This window comes from Felis catus, chromosome C1 (genome assembly GCF_018350175.1).
Source record: "Felis catus isolate Fca126 chromosome C1, F.catus_Fca126_mat1.0, whole genome shotgun sequence".
Classification (NCBI taxonomy): Eukaryota; Metazoa; Chordata; class Mammalia; order Carnivora; family Felidae; genus Felis; species Felis catus.
The window spans coordinates 126,272,103-126,297,126 of NC_058375.1; the positions used below are offsets into that span (position 1 = coordinate 126,272,103).

Genomic DNA, 25,024 nt, shown 5'->3' on the forward strand with positions numbered 1-25,024 from the left:
CGTTATGACTGGAACAGCCCCAGCTCTCCCGGAGCAATCCCGGCCGGTTCTCTGGGTTTGCTGTTTCCATGTCATTCTATCTCACATGCCACAGTTTAAAATTTCTAAGAGGAAAAAGATCGTGCATCCGAACACTAAACCGGAATAAAAATGTACAGGAGATACTAAGAATAGGACGGAAAACCTGCTAAGACGAAAATATAAAAATCCGCCACAGCCAACAAAATAAGGCTTCCAAGAAAAGGGGGTGGAGTGGCGATGAGCCGGCTCCCCCTGAAAAGGGCCTGGCTGCAAGAATGCCGCTTCGGCCACTAACCGGTTTTAGCCCAACCACTGAGTCTTTTTTGAGGGGGCCGAGCTGAATTTGGATTAAGAAGCAGAGAATATAGACGTGGCCAAGAAAACGGCTCCCTCCAGGCGGAAAGGAAACGAAGCAGGGAGGGAAAGAGGGATGGAGGAGAAGAGGCACGGGAATGAACAACGGAGTCTCTCCGGTTTCGTGCGGGCAACTCAAAGGGGGCATCGGCTGTGTGTCGGGAAGTTAGGGTTGGCCTCCCAGGAAAGGCACGTTCTCGGGATTCCAGGCCAGTGTCTCAGGAGGGGCTGGGGACATGCGCTCCAGAAAGCACCAGGTTTCAGTGGCATCCATCCAGAGGAAGTTGGTGGTCCAAGCACAAGTGCCCCGGTCCTCTGCTCCCATCACCGGGGCAGCGACCCGTTGGTAAACTGGATCCTCTGTAAGTGAGGGCCGGGGGCCGCCGGACTTGCCTCGCCAGGACAGCCAGCTAGGCTCTATGGACCAGCTCCCCGAGGCTAACCCCGCAGACGGAAGTTCTCCCGGGGAGCCGCCGGGGGTCGAAGGGGGCTTGGAAGGAGGATGCACCGAGCTCAGGACCCTCCGAGCTGAGCCGGGCTCGCAGTCCCCCGGGAGCACGGGGCTCCACAAGCAAAAAAACGCCCCCCGCAAACTTTTCCAGCGGGCTAGCCGAAAGGAGAGCACGGGCCCGCGCGAGGTCGGCCCGGAGGCTGCCCGGTTCTGGGGCTCCGGGGAAGGAGCGGCTGCCCGGGCGGCGCCCGCCCCGGGAGGTGGGGCTGCCGCGCTCCGCGCCCTCGCGGGGAAGTCCCGGCCCCGCGCCCCCGAGCGCCCCGAGGAGCCGAGCACCGCGCCCCGCCAACCTGCGAGTCGGGAGAGGCGCGCCCGGAGCAGCGGCTCCGCTCCGCTCCGCGCCGCGCCTCGCCTCGCCTCGCCGGCGGGCCGGGAGAAAGGGGCCGTGCCGGCGTGCGCTCACCTCGATCCTCCAGCCCGTCGCTGAATTGGCCGCTCTCGCTGATCCGCAGCTGCCGCTCCTCGTCGGGCTTGGGCGGCTCTCGCGCTGGGTAGTTCTGCGGGCCCGGGCCGGGGGTGGCGGCCGAGGGCTCGTGGCTCCGGGGCGGCGCTGGGACCGCGGGGCCCGGGGGACTGCGGCGCTCGCTGCCCGCGGCCGGCTCCATGGCGCGAGGCGGCGGGGACTCGAGTCAGAAGTGCGAGGCGCCGCGGCTCAGGACCGGCAGAGGGACTGACCGACCGCTCGCGGAGGGAGGACGGGCGCCGAGGAGCGGAGGTGCGCCGGCAGCAGGCGGGGCGGGGGTGTTGGAGAGCCGCGCGGCTAGCGCGGCGGGTGGCAGAGGCTGGGGCAGCGCGTCGCCGCCGCGCTCCGCCCACGGGGGCAGGTGCGGGCAGCAGGGACCCGCCCCAAGGCCCCGGCGCCCGAGCCCGAGCCCCGAGGCCGGTGGGGAGGGAGGGATCCTGCCGAGCCCGGCGCCCGGAGGCTCGCGGGAACTGCTGGGAGGGGGGGAGGAGGGGGGCTGACGAGGGTGTGACGGGAGACCGGCCCCACCCGCGCCGCGGGATGGTGCCCGGAGGGGACGCGCTCGGACCCGGTTCCCCAGCCGTCTGGGAAGGTGGCGGCCGCGTTCGCGCAGGAGAGCGGGCAGCGCCCTAATTTGACGTCCTTTCTCCTCCTGAGCTGCACTAGCTTCCGAGGCTGTGCAGGGTCTCCACCTGGGTTACCATCGTCACCGCCCATCGCGGGAAAACGAGATTCACCTGCCGCCAAGCCCTCCCGGCTCTGGCTTTCCTCTAAGGAGCTTTGATTGCCCTCCCAATTTTTCTCTCCAGCTACTTAAGGGAACCGGGCAACCTTGGAACCACTCGAGCTCTAGAAGATATTTCGATGCCAAGGCTCCCCCATTGCGACTATCCCTGGGCCTTTGTCCTGGCTAGTCCCCTGCCAGCTCGCTATTTCCTCTCGCGGTCTCCAAATCTTGCCATTTCTTCAAGACTCGGACGGAAGCCTCCCTCCTGCAAGAAGCCTCCCCTGACTGTCCTGGAGCAGCCGACCGCGCGGAGCCCGCACCCTCGAGCGGTCGGGCTAGTCTGCCCAACGAGGCAACCACCTTGCCCACGCCAAGGCCCACGCCAGCTCTCTTGGAGCTCCGGGAGGTGCAGGGGGCAGGGGGCGGGGAGCGGGGAGCTGTTGGGGACCGGCCGTTTATTAGATTAAGCTTGAATTGAACGGTATCAACATCAAAACTCCAGAGTCTAGATTTCATCTGTAGATGAACATCAGACTTCAAATTTAATGAGTCCCTTAAAATGCCAGTTCCTCACTTAAAGCCTGCCTACTTTTTTGAAGAAGCACGCTTTTTTGAAGAGTAACCAGTTTCCTTTCTCATTTTCATTTTGCCTACAACCGAAATCAGAGTGGAATTTAAATGTCTTTGTGGTGCAGTGGACACTAGAAACGGGAAGAATGTCTCGTTTTACTTTGTGTTGTCGGGTTGGGATGAGAAAATCTTAGTTGACCTTGGCCAACTCACTTTACCTTTTTTAACTTTTTTTAATGTTTATTTATTTTTGAGAGAGAGAGAGAGAGAGACCGAGCGCTAGCGGGGGTTGGGCAGAGAGAGAGGGAGACAGAATCTGAAGCAGGCTCCAGGCTCTGAGCCCTCAGCACAGGGCCAGACCCTGGGCTCGAACTCACCAACAGCTGGATCATGACTTGAGCCAAAGTCGGAGCCTTAACCTACTGAGGCACCCAGGCGCCCCTACTCACTTTACCTTTTTAACCACTAATTTCTTTACAGACTGAAAGGGTTGGACTAGGTCATTTCAAATGTCCTTTCTTGATAGGGAAAGAGGGAGGAAGGGAAGTAAGAAAAAATGAAAAGAAGGAAAATCACTGCTTGGATTTAAAAAAACCATGAATACTTATACCCACCAGTCCTGGTCCTGTCCTGGAGACAGACAAGCCTTCAGATACTGCAGACACCTTCCCCCACCTCGTTCGTTGTTCATGCTCACCTAAACTTTTTCCCCTCTAGGTTATCCCCACTTGATCCCTCTTGTCAGTGGCTCTCAAACAGTAGAATCACGGAGAGGAGACTTTAAGAACAAAAATACGCAGGGCTCTGCTGCTGCTGCTGGAAATCTGATATCATAGGTGATGAAATTGGTCTGGTCTAGGATCTTAGCTTGGGTATTTTTTAAGCTCCTTTCCCATTCTAAGAATCACTTGGGAAGTTATTTGTTTAAATGCTGATTCTGTACAGCTCCTCAAGATTCTGACTTAATGGATTCTGGGGTCTGGTTAGGAATCTTCGTTTGCATATCACACACACATACACACATACATATCCTGGTGTAGATTGTTCCGGGACCACATTGTAATTCTCATTACCTTACCACCCTCTTACAATGTGGACTGTAGCTCTGCCCCTGCATGCATGCACACACCCCTGCTCGCTCACTCGCTCGCGCTCTCTCGCTCACTCGCTCGCGCTCTCTCGTGCGCTCTCTCTCTCCCCCCTCCCCCCACAAGGTTTGTGTTCTCTCAAAGGAGCATGTAGCATTGTTCTTTCTTCTGGTTCCTCAATTGATTCTCTACTTCAGCACCTCTGAAATGTGAATGTGCAGGTGCATACCTGGGCTTCGTGTTAAAAGGCAGATTCTAACAGTTGGTTTGGGATGGAGGCTGAGATTCCTTGCAAACCTCCAGGTGCTGCTGAGTTGCTGATCTGAAGACCACACTTGGAGAAGTAAGAATCTAGGAGTTATTTATTATTCATGGAATAAATATATTTTCCTTCAAGTTCCAGCTGCCCTAGTTCACTAAGCCATTCTTGTCTCCTCCAGAAAGATTTCTCTGACTCCAGCTCCCCCTGGGTGCTCCTTTTTGTGAACTGTAACTGTTTAATAATTCACTGCTTATTTCAAGTGTGAGGCAGGAAATGTGGTGCTTGTCTGATCCTCGTTTCCACTCACCCACCCACATCTACCTGGATGCCAAAGACACAGTGTTCCCCCAATCTCTACTGATTGGGAGATAATATTAGCTTACATTCTTGGAGGACATACCGCGTGCCAGGCACCTTGCTAAGTGTTTTACGTGCATTGTCTCCGTTACTCAACTACTATCCTTTACAAAGGAAGAAATCAAGGCAAGTCTCCTGTTTAAACTCTAGAACCACAGCCCACAGTGGTACCGCCCCCTAGGGGATATTTTGGAAACTTGCAGGTGCTTTAATTTGTTACCCCAATGAGGGGCAGAGCTAGGCTGTGGCATTTAGTAGAGGAGGGTCAGGGATACTGGGGTCCTGCCTTGCACAGAACGTTGCAGCACAATGAAGATTATTAGTGTCCCACATGGCTTTTATATGTCAGGCTGGACATTTGGGTTGGTTAAAATGTGCTTCTAATTACATTAGAATCCTAACTCTGTTTTACATATAAACACAAAATATTTTGCACCACACTGAATTTTCTGTAAATGCAACTGTATACGTCCAGGGAAAATCGCACTTTGCTCACTGTTTTGGAAAAGCAGGATACTGAAGCCAGTTCCACTCATGGCCTCTGAGTCAGCAATCAATACATCTGTGCCAGTCGAATGTATAACTGCCACACGGGCCCAGTAATTCCATGTACATGAATATTTTTATTTAGTTCTTATTTCAAAATGTCAAAAAAAGGTGTCAATAATATTCCAGAGTCTTGTCTTAAATTATAAGTAGGTGCAAATACCTCACTACTTCCCTTTGACTTGTGAGGCAATTCTGACTAAGCATCTATAAAAGCAAATACATATTAGACTTTTTTGGCTTTATTTTTAACCCTCCTTTATTATGATTATGTCATTATATTGATGTTTGAGCGTGTAAGTGTTAGCTATGAAATCCATTTCTTGACCACCTAGTGAATAATACAAAATAACCGTTCTCAAAAGGGAGCCCTAAGTATCACAGCCAAGAGGAGCCTAAGAAGACACAACTAAATGTAACACGGTATTCTGGAAAGGATCCCAGAACAGGAAAAAAACATTAAGTAAAAACTAGGAGTATCTAACTAAAGCATGGGCTTTAGTTAGTAATGATATATCAATTATGGTTCGTTAGTTGTAGCAAATTTATCATACTAATATAAGATGTCAACAATAGGGGAAGCTGGGTGCAGCATGTATAGGAAGTCTCTGTACCATCCTCTCAATTTTTCTGCAAATCTAAAACTGTCCTAAAAAATAAATTCTACTTAAAAAAAAAAAAAGGTAAAGTGGCAAGAGGATAGAGGGAGATCGGAAGGCTTGAGTCTAGAAGGTAGACATCCTAACCTTAAACTATGAATGCCCATTACAGAAGAGAGACCATAGAAAAACAAAGTATATGAGGTACTTGGAAACTCTAATACGGTCATCCAAAGAGAAATGTTCACCAACAATGGCAAGAAAGATAGAACAGGACAAGAATTAAACTAATATTTGTAATATTAAGCCTCTTCCACTGGCTTTTACCAGAATGTATTCTTAGTATCTTTAAGGATTTAAGAAATTTTACAAATTTTGTGAAATCTCAAATTTTCAAATCACCAGGCTTCCACCAGGACATTTGGGAAAGGCACATTTGGGTAAGAGCTTATAGACATATAACTTGACTGTTGAAAGATGAGAAGTTAAGTGATGGCTTCTTTTTTATTCTTATCTATTCTTTTTTGTAATTTCAGTAAATGTCTTTAGATCCCTAGTCCTAGAAATACACACAGACAAGAAAAGCCAAGAGGCTGAAGGAAACAAATGAGGCAGGAAGGGCCTCAGCTGGCACGGAAGTCACAGTTAATCTTGCTGGAGCCACCTGCTGAGGGTCATGAGTCCTAAAATGCTCCACTAAGAGTCCACTTAGTCACCACAACCCTATGAAGCAGGTATTATCAGCACCCCCATGTTGAAGATAAGGACACTGAAGCTCAGGTTACATACCATTGCCAGCGGACCCAGCAGTGGAGCTCCGAGGACAGTGCCCCTAACCACTGTGCTACAAGGCCACTATGGAAGAATCCAAAGATGACCAAGAGGATGGCTTCTATACCTGATTACCCTACATCATATTTTAGATTAAAGTATACTGTTTTTATTTCGTTTGCATGTAGACTTTGGAAACCCAACTACAAACATATTATTCACCTTTTTGAAGTCTTGGAGAAACGAACATGACATTTAGAGCTACTTACTGCGCCTTACAGTAAACTGTCCCATGACAGAGTATCTAAACTGAGCGTCAGAGTCAACCCAGAACAGCATTTGTATAGAAGGACCCTAAGATGTTTTCTTGGAAAGTGAGAAGTGTCTGTATATATTCTTGCCTGTAGGTGTGACTGTTAAACTATAAACTCCCTTCCCCATACAAAAATTATAAATGAGGGCATTAGTATGGAACATTTGGAGAAACACTGTATCAGTAGAAAGCATTATGAAGAGGCTTGGTGTGCAAAATATTGTAATATTAAGACATACAAAAGAATTGTTAAGTGCTAGTTCCGCCTTAAAGGGACTCACATTCTAAACAGGATGGTACAGTCCTGCACCCCGCCCACCTTAGCCATGTGCTTTCTCCAAGTGTGTCTCCACTCAGTCTGCATGTTACAATCACCAATTTGTCCTGCTTTGTAGGGGATAATTCCTGATTTTAGCACTGAAAAATCTGAGTCCTGGGAAACCCCCTCAGTGGGTCACCTTACTGGGATGCTTCTAAATATCCTGCTGCCCAAATCAATCCCCTGCCCAGTTGAATCAGGCTGTTGGGTTTCCCTGGCACATCCAGCCCTCATTGTACGATCCCGACTGCCAAAGTCCGCCTGGCCCAAATCCTCTGGGCTCTTCAGACCGCTGAGTGGCAGCAAGCAATCCTTCCCTTCAGGGGGGCGCTGGGCTTCACATGCTGGCAGATGGGGCCCAGCACCACTCACAGTGTTTCCGGACCTGGTAGCAGTGCGTCAGCACACATGTGATGGTGAGGACAGCCAGAACCACGATGGAGAATATCACCAAGGCGGTGATGGCCCGCTTTTTCTGGTTGGCAGCCACCATGGCCAGGAAGGTTTTGGAAGGAACTCCCCCACCCCACCCCACCCCCACAAGCCCACAGGAAGGTGATTCCATTGTGCAGCCAAGGGTGAGAAAGCACTGCTCAAAGACAGTGCTTCTCCACTTGAATGTGCACAAGAACCACCTGGGGATCTTGGTAAAAAGCAGATTTCAGCTAAGTAGGTCTGGGGTAGGGCATGATTTTCTGCGTTTCTAACAAGCTCCCAGGTGACACCAGTGTTGCTGGTGCACAGACCACCGTCTGAATGGCAAGGGTCTGGCATGCACTAGCATTTCTACTTTGAAAGAAACTCCAATATTGTCGAGAAGGGGGGAATGTGGGGGCAAAATTAACAAAAAGGAAAAATCACATAAAATATAAGTAACTCATGATATACAATACAGAGAGTGAGCAGGTTCTAAGATAATACTCCTCTTCTGGATTTCTCAATGCTCAACATACACAGTAGGCATTCAACACATAGAAAAGGGTAACTGGAAATGTTTCGTGGGGGTGAGTGCTAACAGTGGTTTGCAGGGCTGGGAGAGCATTCCAGGAAAGGCCAATGGTGAGCATGAATATTCTGTGAGAACATTAGCTAAAACTTTGTATAAATGCACAAATCCACAAAATGGTTACTCCTGGGGGAAGAAGGGGATTGGGATTGGGTTGGGGCATGTAGAAAGGGCTTCTGGGTGCCTGCTTCTAGTTCTTAACTCGGGCAGCATTTACTCTATAATAATTTATTAAGCCACACATTTGACTGGTGTGGTTTTCAGTGTCCATGTTTTATTTTACAATAAAAGTGTTGATAAGAAATTCTATCCAGAACAGCCACATAAATTGCGAGGGCAAGGTCTTCCCTGGCTAAAGCAGTTTGTACAGAACCCAGTCAGAGGTTGCTAGGGGAGACTGCATGTGCAGGGCTAATGAGTCATCTCACTCAGCTCAGTGGAATGTCAAAGATATGAAGAGTAGTAGAGCATTAAGAAGAATAAAGTTAGCTGAACCTGATAGGGGGAAAGGGAGTTATATAAGCTTGAAAATACTGTTATATTTTCTTTGCTCATGTGAAAAATAAAGTTATGGTATCTACTCTCCCCTGATTCTCCTCCTACCCTTCTGACTTTTTCAGCACCGTGGACCCATGAATCCAACTGTCCCTGACATTCTCCAACTGAGTAAGCCCCCCTAATTCAACGTGTCCAAAAGCAGAATTCATTATCTTTCCCCCGCCAAACATGTGCATCTTCGATCTCCCAGTACTAGCAAATTGCAGCACCATCCACCCTGTCATTTTGGGACAGAATCCTAGCAATACTTCCTCTTCACTCTTCCTCATCCCTTCCAAGCAGCAGGTGAGTAACTTCTGTTGATTCTACCTTCTCAACACCCCTGTTATATCATCCCACCTCTCAACTATGTTGCTATTATTTTATGGCAGAACCCACGCACTCTCACCTGTATTATGGCAGTCATCTCCTGGCCAGTCTGTCTTCCTCTGGTCCAGCTCTCCCAGCATCCTCCACACTCCAGTGACAGTGCTTTCATCCAGAAATCACTTTAGCCATGCTGCTCTTCATTCTTCAGGAGTGAAGCCTTAAATCTTTCGGGTTAGTAGGGAACCTATATCCTGTCACCTCTCTCTCCTACTGTACTGACCTCTCCCCTTCCTTCTAGCCCCTATCTCTCCAAATGGGCAAATTTTCTTTAGCTCCCCAAGTTTTCCTGGATAATTCATTTATGCCTCTATGCTTCTGCCCTTGCTATTACCTCTTCCTGGAAGTATCTTGTGGGGTCTCTGTCAACCCCAGCCTAATGCAGGTACACCCCAGTACCTTCTGGTCTTTCAAGAGTTGAGTTCTTTACAAGTCTTTGCTGATATATCTATCTACTAAGGGGTTCTGATTGGTCTCTCTGCTTCTCTCCTACTATTTATATCCTAATAACACTTTATTTCTCTAAATGTGTTTATATATCAACTTCTTTCTGCCTTATGGGAAATTTCTCAAGGCAAGAACACAGTATATTTATCCTAGTATTTCAGGCATTTATCACCATGCATGCAGAGAGTTAAAGAGGCATGGGGAGTGTTGAATGAATACATGAAATAACTCTTGGGGCACCTGGATGACTCAATCAGTTCAAGTGTCCAACTCTTGGTTTCAGCTCAGGTCATGATCTTGAAGTTTTGTAAGCTCCATGTTGGGCTCTGTGTTGGCAACACAGAGCCTGCTTGGGATTCTCTTTCTCTCTCCCTCTCTCTCTGCTCTCCCCAACTTGGGCTGTCTCTGTCTCTCTCAAAATAGATAAATAAACTTAAAAAAAAAATAAACTCTTAGTTACTGCCATATCATGCCTTAGATAACTGAGTTGACCAGATTGTTTGTGACTGATTTCACAGCCAGCCAATGAGGCAGTTCCCAAAAATTTCATCTCCCTCCAATGCCCCTGCATCAACAGGAAAAGAAAGAGAAATCCATGTTCTACCTTTTTAAATTGCTAAAATGGGAGAACTGACAGGAAAAAAATATATAATTTGTACCACCCTCTTAAAGATGGCTGACAACCCCTCCCATCTAGCTCTCAATGGCAGATGCTGTTGAGATTACATGGTTTTAAACTTGGTGGTTCCTCTTCCCAAAGCCTGCACTATTTTATGTAAATATTTTGTTGAGGTTTCACATACATGTAGAAGAGTACACAAAACTTAAGGTTAAAGCTCAATTTTCACAAAGTGAACATGGAACCACTTCAATAAACAGAATACTATCAGTCACCCAAAAGCTCCCCTACTGTCCCATTCAATCACTAAACCCCCACATCAAGGGTAGACTGAAACAATCCCAACATTGCTTTGACACAAAACTATTTTGTGAAAAGTTTATGCATTTTTATGTTTTATATACCAAAAAAAGTAAAATATGTTCATGGTAAAAATTTGAAACTAAACAGAAGCGCAAAAATGTAGAAAGAGTTAGCAAGAATTTCCCCACATTAACCCTCTGGCCACATACATACATGTACAAATACCCCATTCCCAAGGTTTAACACTTATAACGGTTTGGTGCATGTATCAGTGAAGACTATTTAACAAATAAGAGATAATTGTAGGGGCACCTGGATGCCTCAGTTGGTTAAGCGGCCAACTTCAGCTCAGGTCGTGATCTCATAGTTTGTGAGTTCGAGCCCTGCATCAGGCTCTGTGCTGATAGCTCAGAGCCTGTAGCCTGTTTCGGATTCTGTGTCTCCATCTCTCTTCCTCCCCTGCTCGCACTCTGTCTCTCTCTCTGAAAAATAAAGACTAAAAAAAGAGATAATTCTACTCAAAATGGATAGAACAATAGTATAACATATTGACTCATAATTTATTTAATCATTTTCTGAATGAATGAATATTTAGGTTGTTTGCAATGTTTTGCTGATACAAATAATGCCATATCCACCATTTCATTTTGAAATGTAGTTATTCTGAAAGTCCAGAGGTAGGGAGGCTTTAGGATTTGTTTTCAGCCATAAAAATATGTCACCAAAGACTCGGTTTCTATCTCCTTGCTCTGCCTTCCAAGATACCAGCTTCATCCTATGCCTATCTCCCTTCATGATTGAAACATAACTGCCAACAGGGCCACATGCTTCATCAGAGGGAAGTAGTGAGGGAAAGGAAAGAGAGAAGAGAGAGAGAAACTCAACAACCATGGAGTGAACATCCTAGTTTTCATTCTGATTGGACCAAATATGGCCATGTGCTGATTTATGAACCAACTATTGAGGCTTGGGGAATGCCATGTATTGATTAAATCAGTTCCCATTCCTGAATCGATCTGTGTGGCAGGAATTATCCTATTTACTTCTTGAACAGGGCCAACCTCTGGAGTTGGGCATGGAGTCATTTCTACCCAAAGTGAGTAAATAGCTACTACACAATAGGCTATGGTTGGAATGGATGCTGGGAAGGCCACCATTTTATTCACTACAGTGAATATTCTTTGAGACTTTTTTTTTTTGTCTAAACATAGATAGATCGATAGATTCAAGTTTTAACTAAAATTAGATCACGTTATCCTGTAATTCACACTATTCTGCAACTTTATTTACATATAAATCTACCTTGGCTTTTAAAATTGTAGAGTCTTCCATCATATGGGTAAATAATAATCTATGTAACCATTCCCTTGACAAACATTTAAGGTGTTTTAAATATTTCTCTTACAGGGGCACCTGGGTGGCTCAGTTCATGGAAAGCCAGCACTGTGGCTAGATACACAAACTCTGATCAGAACTCCCAGCCTTGGGAGCACCTGGGGGGCTCAGTTGGTTAAGTTTTTAACTCTTGATTTCAACTCAGGTCATGACTCACCATTTGTGAGATTGAGCCCAGTGCGTTGGGCTCTGTGATGAGAGCATGGAGCCTGCTTGGGATTCTCTCTCTCCCTCTCACTCTCTGCCCTTCCCCCACTCATGCATGTGCACTCTCTCTCTCTGTCTCTCTCAAAATAAAGTTTAAAAAAATGTAAACATTTCTCCTACAAAAATTCTACGATGATCATTTCTTTCTGAACATCTTAAACAGACAATATAATTTTTGAAAAAGATATTTTCAAATGATTTTATTATACCCTAAAATTCATGAACACAAGAGGACAGAATATTCTTTAAAAGTTAGGTAAGTGGCACAAAAACAGACACATAGACCAATGGAATAGAATAGAAACCCCAGAACTAGACCCACAAACGTATGGCCAACTCATCTTTGACAAAGCAGGAAAGAACATCCAATGGAAAAAAGACAGCCTCTTTAACAAATGGTGCTGGGAGAACTGGACAGCAACATGCAGAAGGTTGAAACTAGACCACTTTCTCACACCATTCACAAAAATAAACTCAAAATGGATAAAGGACCTGAATGTGAGACAGGAAACCATCAAAACCTTAGAGGAGAAAGCAGGAAAAGACCTCTCTGACCTCAGCCGTAGCAATCTCTTACTCGACACATCCCCAAAGGCAAGGGAATTAAAAGCAAAAGTGAATTACTGGGACCTTATGAAGATAAAAAGCTTCTGCACAGCAAAGGAAACAACCAACAAAACTAAAAGGCAACCAACGGAATGGGAAAAGATATTCGCAAATGACATATCGGACAAAGGGCTAGTATCCAAAATCTATAAAGAGCTCACCAAACTCCACACCCGAAAAACAAATAACCCAGTGAAGAAATGGGCAGAAAACATGAATAGACACTTCTCTAAAGAAGACATCCGGATGGCCAACAGGCACATGAAAAGATGTTCAGCGTCGCTCCTTATCAGGGAAATACAGATCAAAACCACACTCAGGTATCACCTCACGCCAGTCAGAGTGGCCAAAATGAACAAATCAGGAGACTATAGATGCTGGAGAGGATGTGGAGAAACGGGAACCCTCTTGCACTGTTGGTGGGAATGCAAACTGGTGCAGCCACTCTGGAAAGCAGTGTGGAGGTTCCTCAGAAAATTAAAAATAGACCTACCCTATGACCCAGCAATAGCACTGCTAGGAATTTATCCAAGGGATACAGGAGTACTGATGCATAGGGCCACTTGTACCCCAATGTTTATAGCAGCACTCTCAACAATAGCCAAATTATGGAAAGAGCCTAAATGTCCATCAACTGATGAATGGATAAAGAAATTGTGGTTTATATACACAATGGAATATTACGTGGCAATGAGAAAAAATGAAACATGGCCTTTTGTAGCAACGTGGATGGAACTGGAGAGTGTGATGCTAAGTGAAATAAGCCATACAGAGAAAGACAGATACCATATGGTTTCACTCTTATGTGGACCCTGAGAAACTTAACAGGAACCCATGGGGGAGGGGAAGGAAAAAAAAAAAAAACCAACAGGTTAGAGTGGGAGAGAGCCAAAGCATAAGAGACTCTTAAAAACTGAGAACAAACTGAGGGTTGATGGGGGGTGGGAGGGAGGAGAGGGTGGGTGATGGGTATTGAGGAGGGCACCTTTTGGGATGAGCACTGGGTGTTGTATGGAAACCAACTTGTCAATAAATTTCATATAAAAAAAATAAATAAATAAAAGTTAGGTAAGGACATTTCTATTGGTCATTATCCAAAGAATGATTCCCTTTCCTTTTACCATTTTGTTTAATATATATGTGTATACACACTCACACACACACATGCATATATATATATATATATATATATATATATATATATGCATACACATACTATACTTCCTCTGTCAAGGGGGTAGTAAATATTTCATTATTGCTTTAGATTGAAAGGAAATAAAAGCTAGTTGCAGAAACAGAATTCAGATTTGGAGATGTGGAAATGTTATTTGGCCAAGGAGAAACCTGAAATTGATGGAATCAGAGGATTGAAATGAAGCCCAGCAGCCACCCAGCTGTTCCCTTGCCTTCACCCTGGAATTCATTCAAACACCCAGAAACTTAGCTAGAAAGCCTCCTGGGAGAAATTTGGAGCTGTAATACAAAATATGTGACTCAAAAAACGTTCATGAAGCAACCTTCCCATTGCATTCAACCATGAGCACAATTCTTTATTTTCTCCCCTCCGTAATATTTTTCTAGTTTTCATCATAACTCTTGTCCCTTTTATCCATCTCCTTGACAGAGAGTTGATTCAGTCTCTGAATGAGGGTTCTAGTCTTTGCACGCTCCTTTCTGATATCTAGTCTAAAATCCCCCTCGTCTGTTCAGGCCTGTGTTCTCTCACCCTGTCCTTGATAGAAAGACTCCATTTATGTGCTCTCTTTTCTTGTGGGTGTCAAAACCTGTCTGCCCTATTATCCCTTTCCAGCTCTGACCCTTTCTAACCCCCAGTACCTCAGAATGTGATTGTGTTTGTAGATCTGACCTTTAAAGAGGTGATTAGGGTAAAATGAGGTCATTAGGGGGGATCCTAATCCATCCTGATGGATGGTCTCTGTAGCCCTGCTCCTCCCTGGTTCTCCTCATTACTTCTTTCATCATTCCTACAGAGCAGTGGTTTTCCAGTCTTGGAGAGCTAAGAATCACTGCTCTGAGAATTCAGCTACGCAGACCAGGGCTCCAGAGATTCAGAATCACTAGTGCGGTAATGGGCCTGGGGAACCTGCACTTTAAATAAACACTCCTGGGTAATTCTGAGAAACCCCATCGGAGATACTTCCTCCTTCCTGTCTCTCTGACTCAGTCGTCTTCCACGCTGACCACAGTCACCTGGGGAGCTTTCTAAAACTCATGCCCAAGCCCTTCCAAGAGACTCTGAGTTAATTAACCTGGGTTGGGGCCTGGATATTGGTATTTCTTTAAGTTTTCCAGGTGATTCCTACGTACAGCCAAAGAGGGAACTGCAGGCACAGCCCCACTGCCATGTTCCCTAAAGCCAGGCCATCCTCATAGTCACCAGACTTGAGCAAGAGCAAGAGCCTCCCTAATGTCTCACTGGGTTTCCAGCTCTCCTGCTCTCCCCACCCAACTCACACTCCCCGATGCAGTCAGAATAACAGTTCTAAAACATGAGTTAGTCATGTCTTTCCCTAGCTACAAATGCATCAACAACTCATTACTTCAGGTTGGTGTACACAGCCTCCTAAGCCTGATATCCAAGGCCCTCTGTGTTGGGCCTCTGAGGGTCTCTGCACCTTTATATATCCCCCCTGGGCTCCCCCAAGTCCCCAAGCTCCCTCACACTTCTGTCATCACTCTTGCTTTCCCCCTGACTGAAACGCCCTTCTCCCTGACTAATGCCTTCAGTTCTGTAGTGGCATGGTCTGGGCAAACTTCTCTGATGCCCTCCCCATGCCTAGGTGAGGAGACGAGCCACTCCTTTCCTAGAAGCCCACCAATGCACGCCTCCCTCAGAGCACTCATGACCTCTCTGTATTGTCACTGCTGCATGTCTGTCTCACCTGACTTCCCCTTCTTTCCTCTTAGCATCTCTGGGTCCCAAACAGTGTGTGTTTATGCAGAAGGGCTTGGTGAACATTTGTTGAATAAGTGAATGAATGACTCAGTGGCTTCCCTGCCCTCTCCCGCTGTGCCCACTGCCAAGTGCCTGCTGTCTCATGACCATCCACACACGGGCTTTGCTTCCACAGTCCCAACACTCCTCCTTACTGCTGTGTCCCACACCTACTTTAAAAAGTGTCTGCACTGGGGCTGATCCAGCCGAGAACTAGGAATGAGAACAGGTCATAGAATCATAGCTAATCTGGACTAGGCACTTTCCAGTCTTTAACACTCACAACAGCAATACAAAGTAATCATTATCATCCTCATTGGAAACGGGAGCTCAGGGAGTTTGAAAGTGACTTTCCCAGGGTCACAAAGCTGGGGGTGGCTGACAGAACTGGAACCGAGAATCTGGCTCTGTGAGTTCCAGCCCTTCCTGCTGGGCCACATGGACATCCACCGAAAGGAGATGCAGCTAGGTGGGTGGGAAGGAGGAATAGCCACCCAAGACTCAAGCTGACAAAGTGATTCCATTCCCATGAATGGCCCTGGGGCAGTCCCCCAATTCTACAGCCTTCAGAGCTTCTCTCATTGGTCACATTGTATCCAAGCGACCTATCCATAATGCCACCCTTCATCAAATATGTTTAGAATGTGTGGCCCATACAAACAAGGGCTTTTGCCTATTTTGTTCACTGATGCCTCCAAAGTGCCTAGAATGGTGCCTGGTATTAGGTAAATGTAATAAATATTTTTTGGTTTAATGGGAAAACAAGAGTGACTTAACAACAATCATCCTATTGAAAGTACTCAGTGTACTCCTCCTCAGTACTGTGCAGGCTTTTAGAACCCAATTCTCCGTGAACCCACAGATAAGGGTTGAAAATATGTTCTTTTCTCTCCTCTGTGATGTATTCTTCCCCTTTTCCTCACGCGGAGACTGAAATTTTTAAGTACTCAGTGGTAGAAATACACCTTAAGATCTTCTGATGAAAAGCCCCCTAATAGGTGAAAAAATGTCCTGATGTTACTTTAATTCCAAAATAGTAATCCTGGGTGACACAACCTCGTGAGTGCTTTGTAGCTGTTTATAAACTTGAGAATTGGTTGTAATTCATCACCATGAGCTATATTGCTCATCACCTTGACTCTGACTTTCAAGTCCTCTCTGAGTCTGACCTTGAGCTCTCATCTCCTGATACTAACACCACTGAAATAGGCTCAGATTGTTGTATATCCAAACAAAATACAGGCAAGAAGGACCTCTTCTATGACTTTTTAATCTAATGAGAACAAAGAGACACGTGACTGGGTTCTCTAGTTCATCTCTGCCACAGCAATGTGTCCTCATTATATCTCACTGGACCTTGATTTCTTAATGTCCAAAAGAGACATGGACACGTATTCTATCTAGCCCAAAGGAAAGCCAAGATAATAACTGTAAAATGCAAATATGAGAATGAGAGTTAGAGGAGGCCTCAGACATCACCTAAGTTTGGCCAAGTCCCCCCTATATAGATGAGGAACTTTGAGGCATAGTGGGGAACATTATTTTGCTATTGCTGCCATAACAAATAATCACAGACATGGTGGCTTAAAGCAATACAAATGTCTTCTCACACAGCACGGGGGTCAGAAGTCAGAGATGAGTCTTACAGTGCTAAAATCAAGGTGTCAGTAGGGCTGGCGGGAGAATCCATTCCTTGCCTCTTCCAGCTTCTACAGGTGCCAGCTCTCCTTGAATTCTGGCCGCATCACTCCCATCTCTCTGCTTCCGTGGTCACATCACCTTCTTCTCTCTTTGATCCTCCTGCCTACCTCTTACAAGGACCTTTGTGATTACCACCTAAATACTCTGAAATGATCTCCTTATCTCAAGATTCTTAGTTTAATCACAGCAGCAAAGTCCCTTTTGCCTTATAAAGTAACATCACAGGTTCTGGAGTTTAGGATATGGACATCACTGGGGGCCATTTTCAACCTACCCCATAGAGTAAAGATATTTGCTTAAGTTAACACCAGGAAGAAAAAGCCAGGCCTAGGGCAGAGGTCTCTCAGCTGCTTCTGTTTATTTACCACCTGGGTATCAACAGTGGCCTCTCTGTCATTCAAGATTAAGTAAAACTAGATCCAGCCCCCATCCTACGTTCTGTGAGTTATTGAGCTCTATAGATTGGGCTAACACCCCTACTGTGTCTTTTCAAGGTCACCTCTCCCTGACATCCTCTGAGCTCCTGCCACCATTGAACTCCTGATTTTACTGCATCTCAACCCATGTGGCAGTTCTTTTCTCTGGGTTCCTTGCTGTCCCTCATTCTGTGCTGATCCAGGCATGGGACTCAGCCGCTTTCCTTGATTTACCTCAAACCACTCACATTGGCAATTACCATCATTCATGCATATGTTCATTCATTCATTCATTCATTCAGAGTTCTCCAGGTGGACTGAGGTTCAGTTACACACTGGGGTAACTGACTTGATAACACATCCCAAATTTGTTACCCTTCTCTGCCTCACTTTTCTATCCCACTATCAGCACTTCTTAAGATTACTTCCCAAATAAATTACTTGTATCTGAATTCTTGTCTCAGAGTTGGCCTCAGGAGCAACTCAATCCAAGGCAGCACGCAAAATCAGTCCACTAGCATTAGTTAGCAACTTCAGGGAAGACAGAGTCTCCAAAAGGCACCCATGATCATGTACTTGTACTTCCAGGAAGGGAATAAAGCCTCCACAGCACTTTTAGCCAGAGATATCTTCATATATATAAACAAGAGGTTCTGGAAGGATGGTTTTTTCCACTCCATCAAGAAATATCTCTTATAATCATTACTCCCTAAAGTCTTTAAAGTCTCTTAAAGTCCTGTTTTATTATCCAAATATACACCTAGCTTCCATATTCTCCTGGAGAAAGGCATGCAACATTCTAAATTCACATGAAGGTGTAGTTGACTGATACCCAATCCTCTCTTGAGAAGAGACTTCAATGCAGGGATGAGTATGGGCACAGAAAATGCAGGCCATGTGATGCAGGAGGACAGAGAGAGAAACTGACTAGCACTTCCTGCTTCACCCACCACCAGAGCTGTGGCTAGATCCCACCTGCACAAACTCTGGTCAGAACTCCCAGCCTCGGGACGCCTGGGTGGCTCAGTTGGTTAAGCATCTGACTTTTGATTTCAACTCAAGTCATGATCTCACATTTCTTGACATCAAGTCCCACATCAGGCTGACAGTGCAGAGCCTGCTTGGGGTTCTCCCTCTCTTTCTCTCTCTCTCTCTCTCTCTCCCCCCCTCGCTCTCACTCTCTCTCTCTGCCCCTCCCCCACCTGCGTGCACTCTCTCAAAATAAATAAATAAACATTAAAAAAGAAGAACTCCCAGCCTCACCCTGAGTATTAGCCCCTTCTTCCAACTTCATTTCCAGATCTTTCACTGCCGAAAAGAGCTGAGACAGATGGTTCTGCCTAGGGGATTCTGACTGGATCAGATTCCTCAGCTCAGAGGGCCCTTCCAGCTGATTCACATCCTGGCCATTCACTACCAGGTGCAAGGTTTGGTAACTATCTCCCTGTAAAAGCTAGGGGGTTGGAATAAAAAGAACAGGACCTGTTGTAGGAGACCTTATTTCTGGTCCTAATCCACACCCTCTGAGCTGCTGGAGTAAATCTAGACTGTTCCCAAGAATTCTTGCACCTGGAAGTGGCATCTAGCTGTGTTCTCTGTTGGTCATAACTTTTTCAGGTGCCACAAACTGAACTCAATGGAAGTCTCACCCTGGCTTGTGTAAGCAGGAAGGAAAGGGTACATCAAGTGTGAGAGACCTACAACTGCTTCGGTGTGGTCAAGATTTCTCTCTACCTCTTGGTGCTTTTTGTACCTGGGTGTTAGCTTTTCTCCATGACCTCGTAGGGGCTTTTTCCATGCATCAGGGAAGATGACTGCTGACAGCCTCAGATTTAAGTCTTTCCAGCATCTCAAAGGCAGAAGGCTATCTTTCTCCTTGGTGTCTACAATATAGTCCCAAAGAAGGGCTCCAATTGGCCTGGCTTGGGCATGTACTCATTTGTGAACCAACCTCTGCAACCAGTAGAGGATGGTTCACTGGTCCAGCCTGGGTCACCTGCCCACACTGTGACTGAAGCAGGGGGGCAGGGTGTGCTATCAGTGAGACAAGAGAAAATTCAGGCTCAGCAGCCACAATCCATGGCTACCTTAGCCCCTAGCTTGTCTATGTGTGTCTCATAGCCATGGTCCATGGTGGATGGTGAGAAAGAATAACAACACAGGAGCCAGGGAGAGAATGAGGATGAGAGAGAGTGAATGCAGAGGGTGTAGAGGCTGTGAAGGTAAAATTGCTCCTCTTAGCTTTCAAAGGCAGTGGATTCAAAAAGGGAAGCTGAGGAAAGCACTCCCTGGTGAGCAGGGAGCCCGGGGTGATGTCACACCTTCAGAAATGAGATGGAGTGTCTTTAAAAGTGGAGACAGTACCTCCAGCTTCACATTCTCCCTCTGTAACATGCAGATGGTAGTTCTGGACTCCTCAGGTTTGCCCAAGATTCTACAGAAGCAAGATCTGAGATGGGGATTCCTGGTATGAGTGCTCTCAGGAGGAGAAGGAAGGAAGCAGCCAAGAATGATGCAGGTTCACTGAATTCTAACTTCATCCTGATCCCACAGGGGGCTCAGTAGCACCAATGGCACCATAGAGTTATCCTGCCTTGAGACAAGGGACCAGGCTTTTGCACCCCAGATCTGTCAGTCATTGGCTGAAGGTCACCTCCAGAGGGAAAGCAGTCATTTCTAAGCAGCCTGGAGCTCAGAAGGAAGCGTATGAGAGCCGGGAGCCGCCCAAACTCACAGCTGCTGGAGGCAGGGCATAGAGCAAAGTAAAGGGTATCTGGTGTGCCCTGACAGCATCCCCTATTAAAGTACCCATCCCAATGCTGGGAGCTATCATCATCATCATTATTATTTTATCCCTGTTATGCAAAAGTAATAGTAAACATCAAAATAATGCATGATTCTCTGCCCCACACCACCCAACATAGGCATGAACCGATGGTAGGAATCTAGACAAACCTAGCTTCATATCCTGTGCCAGCCCTGCCGTCAACGAGTTCTGTGATTCAGGGTATGCAGTTTAACCCCTTTGAGTCTCAGAGTTGTAATCCACAAAATGGGCTAATCACCAGAGCTGCTTCCTGGGGCTGTTGTGAGAATGACATGACATCACCTCTCAGAAGCTCTTGGGGCAGTGCTTGGAGAAGAGGAAGCTCTCAAGTGATTCTTAGTTATTATTAGCTTCTGTGGCTGGACTATCTAAAATAGCCAGCACTTTAGCTCACAGACATGTGAAGGTCATGTGGACACTGACTGGTCTCACAAAGATAGGAATAAGAATTTGCATCATGTAAGAGATGAAGCCAACTGTGTTTCAGAGAGCGAAGCCAGCTTCAGAAAAAGGGATGTGAAAACCCAGCCTGAGTGCGCTCTGAAGATGTCTGCAATGCATCAAGCTGGTGTGGAGTCCGGGAGCCTGTGCAGCCACTCCTCGGGTCCGCATGGATCGCTGTTCACAACACAGGGGCCTTGCCCCTGCCTTCCACAAAGATGTGTCAGCCCCAGGTCACTCCCCGTAATTTCGTGGATCAGCTCTTCCTGCCTATAGCCAAAGAGGATGTATGTCCAGGTACAGATTAGCATGGGCTCTACCATCTGACAAACCCAGGGCGTGCCCTGGCTTTGTGCTCTAACAGCTACACGGCCATAAACATATCATTTAGCCTCTCTGAGTTTCATTTCCTTCTCGGTTAATAGGGGGAGATAATATCTGCATTTAGGGTTATTACAGAGAATTAAGTTCAATGATATTTGTAAACACTTCAATTGCTGGTTCTTAAATCAGTGCTTTTAAATCAGTGCCTGGTCACAATGAACAGCAATTATTGTTGTTATTGATGTTAATGTGTGTAACCAGTATTCCTGATCACCTACTGTGTATCAGCCCCGTCTCTGGTAGTGGGAAGACATTGGCAAGAAAAAACAGAAGGTTCTTGCTCTTAAGGAGCTTCCATTCAAGTGAAAAGAGATAGTAAATAAACAAGAAACACACCAGGGCATGGTTAACTGTTCTGCAGAGAATTAAAATAGTGTGATGTGATAGAGTGATGAGATAGATACTTTAGTCGGCCACTTCTTTAGAAAGGAGGGGAGCTTCAGGCTGAGATGTGAAAAACGGGATGGCACCAATGACAAAACATCCTGGGCAACCTACAGGTAGGCAGAAGAAGCAGCTACTGCAAAGGCCCAGAAGTACAAGTGAATTGGGCACAGTCAGAGCAAGGACCATATGTTTGAGGGACACACAAAAGACTAAGATGGTGCAAGTCCAGTGGAGACCATGGTGGACAGATAAGAGTGAGTTTGGAATAGTACAGAGAAGAGACCCTGTAGGATTTTTGTACGCAAAATGAGAAGTTTGGATCTTAATCAAAATGGGATAGAGGGGCTCCTGGGTAGCTCACTGGGTTAAGCACCCAACTCTTGGTTTTGGCTCAGGTCATGATCTCATGGTTCATGGGTTCGAGCCCTGTGTCCAGCTCCACTCTGACAGCATGGAGCCTGCTTGGGATTCTCTCTCTCTCTCTCTCTCTCTCTCTCTCTCTCTGCCCCTTCCCAACTCATGCATGTGCACACATGCACTCATGCTCTCTCTCCCAAAATAAAGAAATGAACTTAAAAAAAAGTAAATGGGATAGAAAGCAATAGAAGGATTTTAAGCTAAAGAGATATATAATCTGACATAAGCTTTTAAAAGTTCACCCGGATAATTCATAAAGTTTTTAAAGAAGTAACAATACCATACTACTTTATCTTTCAGAAAATTAAGGACACAGGAACACTTCTCAATTTATTCTATAAGGCTGGTATTATCCTAACAACAAAGCCAGACAGACTGCATAATATCTACAAAAATACAGATGCAAAAATCCTTAACAAAATATTAGCAGTCTGAATCTAGCAGCATATCATTAATGACTTTGATCCTTCAGCAGCAACCTTCCAGAACTCCCTCTCCTAGCTCCACTCATGGTCTAAATCCAATATTGAGACTATTAAATCACTAATCTTGTAAAAAAAATGCATTTGACAAAATGCAACACCCATTCATGGTAAAACAAAACAAAACAAAACAACTTTCAATAAAATTGATAGGACTTCCTCAATCTGGAAAAGAATATCTGTAAAAAACCTGCAACTAACTTCATACTTGATATGAAATTGCTTGGTTTACCTTTGAGACCAAGAATAAGGCAAGAATGTTCCCTCTCACCCTTCTCATTTACCACTCTATTAGAGGTTCTAGCCACTGCAATGAGGCAACAAAAAGAAAGAAAACACACCCAGATTGGAAAGGACAAAGTAAAACTGTCTTTATTTACTAATGACATGATTCTTATGCAGACAATCCTAAGGGATCTATCAAAAAACAAACATACCAACAAACAAACCCAAACCACTTCAATTAATAAATTCAATGACAAACAATCCAACTTTAAAATGAACAAAGGATATGAATAAACATTTCACTAAAAGAGGATATTTGAATAGCTAATAAGCACATGAAAATATGCTGAACATCCCAAGTCATTAAAGAAATGCAAATTAAAACTAAAATGAGCAAACTGGTGCAGCCAATCTGGGAAATAGTATGGAAGTTCCTCAACAAGTTAAAAATAGCACCACTCCATCACTCAGCAATTGCACTACCCGGTATTTACCCAAAGGATATGAAAATATTGATTCAAAATTGCACTCCAATGTTTATAGCAGCATTATTTACGACAGCCAAATTATGGAAACAGACCAAGTGTTCATCGACTGATAAATGGATAAAGAAGTGGTATATATACACAATGGAATATTACTCAACTATCAAAAAGAATGAAATCTTACCATTTGCAATGACATGAATGGAGCTAGAGTGTATTATGCTAAGTGAAATAAGTCAGTCAGAGAACGACAAATACCATAGGATTTCACTCATGTGTGGAACTTGACAAACAAAACAAATGAATGTGGGTGGGGGGTGGGCTGGGGAAGAGAGGCAAACCAAGAAACAGACTCTTAACTATAGAGAACATGGAGATTAAGGAGGGCACTTGTTGTGATAAGCACCAAGTGTTGTATGTAAGTGTTGAATCACTAAATTCTATACCTGAAACTAATATTACACTATATGTTAACTAACTGAAATTTAACTAAAAACTTGGGGGGGGGGGAACTAAAAAGAGATATCACTAGATACCTACTAGAGCTGTCAAAAAGATTGACAATACCAAGTGTTGGCAAAGATATGCAGAAACGAACCCTCATACGCTGCAAGTGGGAACATCAGATAGCACAGTCACTTTGGAAAATATTTTGGCGGTTTCATAAAAGCTAATCATGTACTCACCATACAACCCAGAATTCTACTCCTAGATATTTACCTAAAATAAATGAAAACATGTCCACATGAAGACCTGTAATTTTTTTTGTGTATGGTATTATTTTTATAGTATTACTCATAATAGCTAAAAACTGAAAATAATCAAAATGTCTATTAACTAGTGAAGAGATCATCAAAATGTGGTGTATTTCAGCATAAGACTGCAGAGGATCAGAGTAAAAGAACGATCAGTTAGCAGTCTGTTGCATTGGTCCAAGTTGAAGGGGATCGTGGCTTAAACCAGCACAGTAGCAGCGGATATGATAAGAACTGGTGGGATTCTGGACACATTGGCCTCATAGAGTTGACAAGACTGCTCATGATTTAAACATTCAATGAGGAATGAGAAGGGTAGAGAGGAATTGTGCTGTAATGACAGTTGTGTTATATTTTGCAGTTAAATTCTGATGGATCCCCAGCACCCAATGCTGAGGGCTTTAGCCTGTATGTGAGTGGAGAGATCGGATGCTGGGAGAAAGCACTTTTTGTTTAAGTGCAGATCCTGCGGTCCGATTCTACCAAATCACAATTGCTAAAGATTGTGTCATGTTATCTGCATTTTTGCAAATTCCCTCAGATGATTCAGAAGCGCTGCAAGATTTGTAAACTACTCTGTTACATTATTTTAATTTATTGTTCTGTTTGTTTTATATATGTTATATATAGCATACCTATGTCATATCTGTTTATTTGGGGCTTCTTCAATTTCTTTCCTTAGTGTCTTGTAGTTTTCAATATACAGGTCTTTCACCTCCTTGGTTAAATTTATCCCTAGGTGCTTTATTATTTTCGATGCAATTATAATTGGGATTGTTTTCTTTATTTCTCTTTCTGATAGTTGCTTATTAGTGGAGAGAAATGCAACAGGTTTCTGTATATTGATTTTGTTTCCTACAATTTTACCAAATTATTATTTCTAAAAGGTTTTTTTGATAGAGTCTTTAGGGTTTTCTTTATATAATATCATGTCATTTCCAAATAGTGACACTTTTACTTCTTCCTTTCTAATTTAGATGCCTTTCCCCTGCTAACTGCTCTGGCTAGGACTACCAATACCACGTTAAATAGAAGTGGTGAAAGTGGGCATCCTTGTCTTGTTGATCTTAGAGGAAATGTCCTCAGCTTTTCAAGACTGAGTATGCTGTTTGCTCTGGGCTTGTCATATATGGCTTTTAT

At 45.0% G+C, this 25,024-nt stretch overlaps 1 protein-coding gene and 1 long non-coding RNA gene across 7 annotated transcripts in view; one reads left to right on the plus strand and one right to left on the minus strand.

Annotated features, from left to right (window-relative positions):
• TMEM163 (transmembrane protein 163) overlaps positions 1 to 25,024 on the minus strand; it is a 277,826-nt gene that overhangs the window by 238,340 nt on the left and 14,462 nt on the right. For 3 of the 4 annotated variants that reach the window (XM_023259273.2, XM_045033710.1, XR_006583139.1), the window contains exon 1: positions 1,290 to 1,491. The exons of the other annotated variant lie outside the window; for it this stretch is intronic. In XM_023259273.2, coding sequence (XP_023115041.2) covers positions 1,290 to 1,491 — 202 coding nt within the window. Of the gene's footprint in view, positions 1 to 1,289; positions 1,492 to 25,024 lie in introns of those variants that run through there. 4 annotated transcript variants of the gene reach the window in all.
• Positions 1,488 to 6,441, plus strand: LOC123379126. Of its 3 annotated transcripts, none has more exons than XR_006583140.1 (3): positions 1,488 to 1,601; positions 2,159 to 2,482; positions 3,364 to 6,441. It is a non-coding gene; the product is annotated as an uncharacterized LOC123379126 (long non-coding RNA). The 3 variants fall into 3 exon arrangements; XR_006583142.1 differs by lacking the exon at positions 1,488 to 1,601 and having other exon boundaries at positions 1,857 to 2,482; positions 3,364 to 4,077; positions 6,035 to 6,441; XR_006583141.1 differs by lacking the exon at positions 1,488 to 1,601 and having other exon boundaries at positions 1,857 to 2,482.